Consider the following 8,495-nt stretch of genomic DNA (forward strand, 5'->3'; position numbering starts at 1 on the left):
TGCAATCATTCATTCTTATTCCTCGTTGCCATGGATTCAACCCCTGTCCTTGGAAAAATGTAATGATCTTATCAGACTTCTGTGTTACTTGCAAACTCATGACTGAGTTTGGAAACTATATTTTTTCTTTCATTTTAAAACTGGGAATTAATATTTATGCTTTAAGCAGCTTTTTACCTATATTAAGTGTATTTAAAATACCTGGCTTCTACAGTCGGCCCTTTGATAAATCGAAAGATCAAGTGAGATATATCAGAATAAGATAAAAGACATCATTAAAGCGATAGGATAGGTAAAAGCTCAAAGAATAATTCATTCATATTGTCATTGCAGATTTAAACAATAGAATGGAAACTTAGCATTGCAACAAGTATTTCAACAATAATCATTAAAATTCTTAAAGAATCATTATTACAAAATAACAATTAATAAATTAGTCAAATTTGATACGACAGATTCAGTATTAATAGATTATACAAATAATTGATTGATAATATTACGGTTAACATTTCAACAAAAGTATTCATCTCAAATTCACCAATTGGGGGTGCAGTAGGGTTAGTGTAAATCATTCTGACAGTTGGTCCCCTGCGTTTAGCGAATAGTTCTGTGATGCACGTAGCACATTGGTATGTTATATAAATGATGAATCCAGCTGCACAGGAGAATAGGATTATTCATTCTCCACCATAACTTTTTCTAAGCGGTCGTTTGTACATTTAAAAGCTGTGTTAACATCTACATAGTTAGCACAATTACTATTACCCATTGGTATCCCTTTAGGGTCCTTACTGATGAGGCAAATTGATCCTTTTTGTTTAATATTAGTTGGGAGGTTAAGATGTTGAGGTTTTTTGTCAGGGTTAAATTGAAGTTGGTGCCATCCTGAAAAGGTGTTTAGTGGATAGCCTGCAGATTTCCATAAGTTAATAGATTTTTGGATGTCAACCTGGTACCTCCCATTTTCACATGTATATGCTCCATAACGGGTCACCACAGAGCGAGGGACGCTTTGATAGATGTACCATTCTGCTGTTTCTGAAGCATTAAAGGGAATAGTTAGAAAGGGGAAAACCCTCCCGAGTTAGGGGTTGCAATGCATACCCAACAATTAGAAATGTTAAAGTTTTCAGCATATATCTTAGATGTGTAAAGGAATGTGTTCTTATTCATTTCTGATACAACATTCACAAAGTCAATCAAATAACTGAAAATTAAAATTGCGGCAAACATTTTACTTGTACGCGCACTTCACGTGCGATGCGTAAATCCAACTTTTCTTTCCCTTTAACTTAACAGCGGATTGGGTGGTGAGAAGGATTACGAAAGGACCTTCCCACTTTGATCCCAAAGGTTCCTTTTGCAGCTTTTTGACGTACACTTCTTCACTGGGCACCAGGTCGTGTCCACCCTCCGGAGGATCGCCACACGCAGCTAACACCTGTTGAGAAGCAGAGCTAACAGCATTTGTTAGATTTTGGCAGTAAGACAGCAAAGCATCACTCATTAAATGACAGTCTGCTTTCCGCAAGTCAATAGTTCCTGGCAGAGACATTGGTCTGCCTGTGATGATTTCAAAAGGGCTCAGGCCTGTTGTTCTGTTTGGTGTTGCTCTAATACTGCATAATACTATTGGCAAAGCTTGGACCCAATTCATGCCTTCCTGGCTGTATTTAGACAGTCTTTCTTTCAAAGTTCGATTCATACGTTCCACTTGTCCTGATGATTGTGGATGATAAGGACAGTGTAAATTCCAGTTAATGTTTAGTAGTTTACAGACTTCCCTACAAACAGCTCCTGTAAAGTGGGTTCCATTGTCTGAGTCAATGCTAGCTGGTATTCCCCATCTGAGAATAAAGTCTTTGCATAGCACTTTGGCTGTATGGGCAGCTGTCCCTCTTCTAGCTGGAGCAGGTTCCACCCATCTGGAGAATTTATCCATTATTACAAGGACGTCATTGTACTGTTGACATTTAGGAAGAGTGATGTAATCTACTTGTAAGTCCTGGAATGGACCTGCAGGAGCAGGAGCTCTTAATTGAGGCATTGATGTTATAGGACCCAAGTTATTCTTTTGACAGGTTACACATTGGTTTGCTATCAATTGTGCATGTTTTTTGAATCCTTTACAACACCAACTTCTATGGAATCGATCCATCATTTGTTGAGGTGATATGTGTCCCCATTAATTAATTTGTTGAGCTAAGAAGGGCATTAGTGATTGCGGTGCGACTGGTTTACAAGTTTGAACTTCTCTCCAAATTTCATCATCATACAGTTGAATACCTGATTCTAACCATGTCCATTTTTCTTCCTTTGTACAATCATTCTGCATTTCACGTAAATCATGTAATATGGTGGTTACTCCCAATTTGTAAATGTGACTTGATTCCTGATGCCAATGAGAGGCACAAAGGGAGGCAGCTTCCCTTGCTGCTTGGCCCGCAAGAGCATTTTCTCTTGCTTCCATAGTGTGCTCATGAGTATGGGCTTTACATTTTAGAACTGATACTTCTTTGGGCAAGGTCATAGCTTCTAGAAGATCTCGTACTTCCTTTCCATTTCGGATAGGTGTACCTGCTGTTGTGAGAAATCCTCTTTTTCTCCGCAGTTGGCCAAAATCATGTGCTACTCCAAAACCATATCTGGAGTCAGTAGAGATGTTAGCAGTTCTATCTCTTGCCACATGACATGCTTCTGTTAGTGCCTTTAATTCGGCCTGCTGAGCTGATGTAGCTGGGGGCAAACTTCCTTCAGCTAATACTTCGTATGGGCTTGTGACTGCCCACCCAGCTTTCCTGATACCCTTGTCAATAAAAGAGGAACCATCTGTGAATAGGATTAAATCTGGGTTCTGTAGTGGCTCTTCTTCTACTAAGCGTACTTCTTCCATTTCCTCTGTTATTTTCACACAGTCATGCACTTCTTTCTCTCCCTCCCCTGTTCCTCGGGAAGCGGGAGCAAGGATGATGGGTTTACAGGACTGGCTTTGTGAAAATATAGGTTGGGAGCTTCCAAAACTGCTGTCCATCTTGTCCATCTAGCTGATGTATCTTGTGACACTCTGTTCATGGATAGTAGAGAATGGACTGAATGTGGACATTTAATGATTAACTTTTGGCCTAGAACAAGTCCTGATGTAATCATTACAGCTCGACATGTAGCTTCCATGGCTCGTAAACAACTGCCAAATGCTAGTGCCACATTGTCAAGTTTAAGGGAATAGTACCCAACTGGTCTTAACTGATCACCGTGTTCTTGAGATAGTACTGCAGTCATGTAACCATCTCTTTCATGAACAAACATGGTAAAAGGTTTTCCGTTGTTTGGAATACCTAAGGCTGGCGCTTAACACAGGACCTTTTTCAAATTCAGAAATTATTGTTTCTGTTCAGAATTGAGTTTAATTTGGTCTCTTGATTTACTGTTTCCTTTTAAAAGATCATTCAATGGCTGGCATAACTGAGTATAAGAATCAATCCAATTTCTGTTAAAATTACAGAGTCCCAAGAAAGATCTCACTTCCTGTACAGTTGAGGGTTCTTCAGCTGCTTTGATGGCAGCTGTTCTGTTTTGAGTAAGTTCCCTTTTGCCTTTGGAAATTTTCTGTCCCAAGTAAACAACTTCTTCCTGGGTAATTTGTGCTTTGGCAAAGCTAGCTTTGTGACCATTAGTACTGAGGTGGTTCAAGACCACCCGTAAGTCCTTTTCATGGTCATCTTTATTGATGGAGGCTAACAGAACATCATCTACATGCTGGATAATGGTGGAAGGCAGATCAGGCAGTTGCCTGACGTGATTCTGCAAAGCCATGTGGTAAACAGTTGGGTTATTGTGAAAACCTTGCGGTAGTCTAGTGCATGTGTACTGTTGCTGATTGACTGTATAAGCAAACCATGGTTGTACTTGTTTAGCTAATGGTACTGACCAGAAGCCATTTGTCATATCAATGACTGAAAACTATTGAAGGTCAGGAGTTAAAGAGTTAAAAATTGTAGACGGATCGGCCACTAAAGGAGCTTTTCTGACAATGAATTGATTTGCCTTTCTGTTGTCAATAGTAAGGCGCCATGTACCATTAGCCTTTTTCACAGGCCATACATGGCTGTTTGATGAACTGTGAATACGCACTAAAATATCCCTTTCTTCAAGTTGTTTTATTATAGGTAGAATACATGGAATTGACGTTTTGCTAATGGGGTATTGTTTGGTACAAGGTGGAGCTGCTCCCATGAAAATAATTGGGTCCATTTTCAAAAGACCACAATCATTTTTGTCAACTGCCCAAATTGGAAGATGTTGTATTTCATCTTTTTTTATGCGTCTAATGGACCAGGTAATTTTCCCATTATTGAAATTGAGTGAAGAATTTAGTTGTGATAAGATGTCCATACCTAGAAGTGCTTGTGTTACCAGACCTACCCATATTGACGCCATCAGCTGATGTGGTCCAAATTCTAAAAGCAATGGTTTAGTCTTCCGAAGAGGGACAGAGTCTCCTCCTGCAGCAAAAGCTTCAATTTTCTCTGAAGTTAGGGGAAAGAAAGCAGCATTATGTTCAGTAACACAGGTAAGTTCAGCTCCAGTATCAAATAAAAATTTGATATGAATACCTTCTACTCTTAACAAAATATATAATCCATCATTTTTCTGCTGCAAAAGTGCATGTAGAGAGAAATCATCAAGAGTGGAGTCTAGTAGTTTTTTGAATTATCATACAGAGAACGTCTTTGAGCTGGAGGACAGCTGTTTAACATTTAATTCATAGCATTGTTATCATCGTGTAGATTCCTGCGTGGGTACGGTTCATCCCCATGTGGGTAAGATTCTTCCCTACGTGGGTAAGGTTCCTCCCTACATGGGTAAGACTCCTTCCTACGTAGGTAAGGTTCCAATCTACATGGAAATGGCTGGGAGGTTTTAGAATCCCTGTACGTAAATCTGGGTTTGTCTTGTTGGAACGTTACCCTAGGTGCATCTTGTTTGTGCGCATAACGTGGTTGACCACGAGGTGGAAATGTATTGTAGTCAAAATTGTCTACCTCATTATCATCTCTCGAATCCATCCGTGGTTTAAGATAGCATTTTGCCATCCAGTGTCCTACTTTACCGCAGAAAAGACATTGTGGTATTTTTTCCTTACGTGATTTTAATGGAGCCAGGGTACATGTTTGCCCTGAATCTTGTGGTGGTGTTTTAGTCACTGCTGATGAGCTTGTCTGATTGTGCGAACCACGATCTATCTGAATGCACCAGTCAACTATGTCTCGATATGTGCCAGTTTTGGCCCAAGATTGTAAAACCAAATTCAAGGCATCAGAAACTTCAGGTTCAACACCGGCTACAAAAGCCGTTTTTAATGGATTTAAAGTGCTTGCATCCCATGTGTCAGTTTCCTCTGCGAGTGTCATTCCTGAATATTCCATCAAAGTCTGTAAAAATCTTTCATCAAAATCCTGAATATCTTCATAACTTTTTTGAATGCAAGATGTGATCTTAGACCAATCGGTCCTCGGGGGGCGAAATGTTAATAGCCAATCCCTGATTGCGAGCCAACCAGCGTCTAAATTGTGCAAATCGTCTCCAAGGGCAAATTCCACCTCAGTTCTAAGGGTTGAAATTACACGAGTACCTAGCATGATAGTCAGAACTTGTACTCCATCAAATGGGTGGAGACTGTAAATGGATTTTAATCTGTGAATTCCATACCATGGACATACCACCCTTTTTAGGATGTGGGAGATTTTTGGACCATTCGTCAATTTTTGCAGGCTCTGCTGGTTCATGAGTCCATTGATGATCAAATATGTTTCTCGTGATAGTTTCACCTTCTTCCTCTATTTTTTTGCTTCCAACTCTAACCCGTTTGCGTTTTAAAGGGGCTAGTTGAATTCATTTAGTATTACGCTTTGTAGGAACACTATCTTCATTTGATTCATTTGGCAGAGGAATTAATTTATTCTTGACACTTGATCTCGGCTGTGCATTTGCCGATTGCGCCACTAGATAGGGTGCTTGGGCTGCTTGTTGAGTTTGTGTTACTTCAACTGCTGTTTGAATCTGAGCTGTGCTTTGCTTCAAACAGTCTTTTAGGATCTTGCAGCTTTCAGTGGCATTGTTTATATCTTTTTCTAAAACATATCTTTCTTCGATTAACTTACAATTTTCAAATTCAATTCGCTTAGTTTTTGATTGCAACCTTTGGTATTTTGACTCCACTTCAAAAATTTGATTTTGTAATTCTGCTATTTGAATAGATAACTTCTGGAGTTTAGAGGTTTTGTTTTGCAATTCTGTTCCCATTTTGTCATAATGTTCAAGTTTAGATTCTGCATCTTGCAATTCTCTTTCTAAAACACATTTTCCTTTGATTAATTTGCAATTTTCAAATTCAATTCGCTCAGTTTTTAATTGCAACTGTTGGTATTTTAACTCCACTTCAGAATTTTGATTTTGGACTTCTGCTATTTGAACAGGCAACTGCAGGAGTTCAGAGATTTTGTTTTCCAAATCAGTTCTAATTTCATCGTCAGATTCAAGTTTGGATTTCGCATCTTGCAATTCTTCAACAACTGCAATTAGTTGGTCTTTAGTGGTCGAATACTCATGATCAGTTTTATTTTTAGTAATTATCTCTTGCTGTCTGCGTAATTGTCCCATAATTGCCAGGATCCATTTAACACGTTCTGCACTGTGCAATCGTGTGCTTTTTCCCCATGCTCTCTTGATATTATCAAAGGACCACTGCCCTCTGGGGATAATATACTTTGATTCAATTTTTCTTGAGGTTTCATATAGGTCAAATTGTTTACGAAAGAAAGACCCAAAATCCCCCAACATATCTTCAACGGAAACATCTGGTATCCCAGATCCTCCTTTTATCGTCGTAGGGAGTAATTTTCTGCCTGCTAAAGGCTCTGAATCTATACTTTGATCTGGATCAGCCATAAATTCAACCTTTCACTTAACTTTTTGTGTGTAGGCTGTGTTAGTCTCAACAACCGGCACCTGATTGATTTAACACAGTCTAAAAAAATGTCCTTTTCAGGGGTCGAAGCACTGATTGATGCGGCTTTAAGACTTTTAATGGGTGAAAAAGATATTTCTTACCCCAGTCTAGCCGTGGATTCCGACTGTCTTCCGGGTCTCCTCCGATTATTCCCGAAGCTTCTGTCGTCGCCTGGTCCTCCTCCGATTTCTCACGAAGCTTTCCGAACATCTCCGAAGGTCGTATCAGAACTCCTCCCCCCCTGCCGACTACGCCAAGTTGAAGGATCTTGGGATTACGAAGTTTATTCAATTCAGGGTTACCGGTTGTTCTTGTACATTGCTGAAACTCAGTAGAAATTCAAGTTAAAAATGTGTCAGGTGCAAATAAGAATTGTTTTATTTGGAGTTTATTGGTTACAACTTGAAAATCATTTAAAAGGTAGTTTGTAGACAATTTGATTTTCTTCAAAGAATCACAGGAATTATCTTCTGAGACAATAGCCCGAACACAACTTTGAAAGTCAAAGGGCGCGATTCTCGGCACTCACGACGGGGCGGAGGATAGCGGGTGGCGCAAATTTTTACGGCGACGCTGGTCCGACGCCCTCCCGCTATTCTCCAAACCCCGCACAAACTCCAAGTCGCCATTCCCGCCAAACGCCTCGAACGCGCCCCTGACATGACCAGAATCACTAGTTTGTGGCCCCCCGCTATTCTCCGGCCCGGATGGGCCGAAGTCCCGACGTCATCACGCACTGTTTACACGCCGGCCAACACACCTGCTTTTTAAGTTCGTCAACCAGTCGTGCTGGCTGACGGCAGCTTCCAGGAGGTGAGCGCACCGCTCAGCGCACCGCTCAGCGCACCGCTGGAGTCTGGCCACAACGGGGAAGGCATCCCTGAGAACGGGAGGGGGGTCCAGAGCGGGGGGGGAGTGGGGGAGATGGAGGGGGGGAGTGGGGGAGATGGAGGGGGGGAGTGGGGGAGATGGAGGGGGGGGAGTGGGGGAGATGGAGGGGGGGGGGAGTGGGGGGAGATGGAGAGGGCAGTGGGGGAGATGGAGGGGGGAGTGGGGGAGATGGAGGGGGGGAGTGGGGGAGATGGAGGGGGGAGTGGGGGAGACGGAGGGGGGAGTGTGGGAGACGGAGGGGGGAGTGGGGGAGACGGAGGGGGGTGGGGGAGGTGGAGGGGGGAGTGGGGGAGATGGAGGGGGAGTGGGGGAGACGGTGGGGGGAGTGGGGGAGATGGAGGGGGGGAGTGGGGGGACGGAGGGGGAGTGGGGGAGATGGAGGGGGGAGTGGGGGAGACGGAGGGGGGAGGGGAGGAGTGGGGGAGATGGAGGGGGGAGTGGGGGGATCGAGGGGGAGTGGGGGAGACGGAGGGGGGAGTGGGGGAGATGGAGGGGGGAGGGGAGATGGAGGGGGGAGTAGTGGAGACGGTGGGGGGAGTGGGGGAGACGGAGGGGGGAGTGGGGGAGACGGAGGGGGGAGTGGGGGAGATGGAGG

The 8,495-nt window shown here is 42.7% G+C and overlaps 1 protein-coding gene across 4 annotated transcripts; it reads right to left on the reverse strand.

Moving 5' to 3' along the window:
* Positions 1-361: 361 nt before the first annotated feature.
* On the reverse strand, positions 362-7,405 carry LOC119975237. Of its 4 annotated transcripts, XM_038814902.1 has the most exons (3): positions 7,111-7,405; positions 4,423-4,526; positions 362-1,441 (listed from the first exon to the last, which is right to left on the reverse strand). In XM_038814902.1, exons 1-3 carry the CDS (start codon positions 7,217-7,219, stop codon positions 1,235-1,237), a joined length of 420 nt encoding a protein of 139 aa, XP_038670830.1. In that variant the 5' UTR covers positions 7,220-7,405; the 3' UTR covers positions 362-1,234. The 4 variants fall into 4 exon arrangements, 2 of the variants coding, with proteins under 2 accessions (XP_038670830.1, XP_038670829.1); XR_005462685.1 differs by having other exon boundaries at positions 4,423-7,405; XR_005462686.1 differs by having other exon boundaries at positions 362-1,457; positions 4,423-7,405.
* Between the last annotated feature and the right edge of the window lie 1,090 nt (positions 7,406-8,495).

Source organism: Scyliorhinus canicula, chromosome 12 (assembly GCF_902713615.1).
Source record: "Scyliorhinus canicula chromosome 12, sScyCan1.1, whole genome shotgun sequence".
NCBI lineage: Eukaryota > Metazoa > Chordata > Chondrichthyes > Carcharhiniformes > Scyliorhinidae > Scyliorhinus > Scyliorhinus canicula.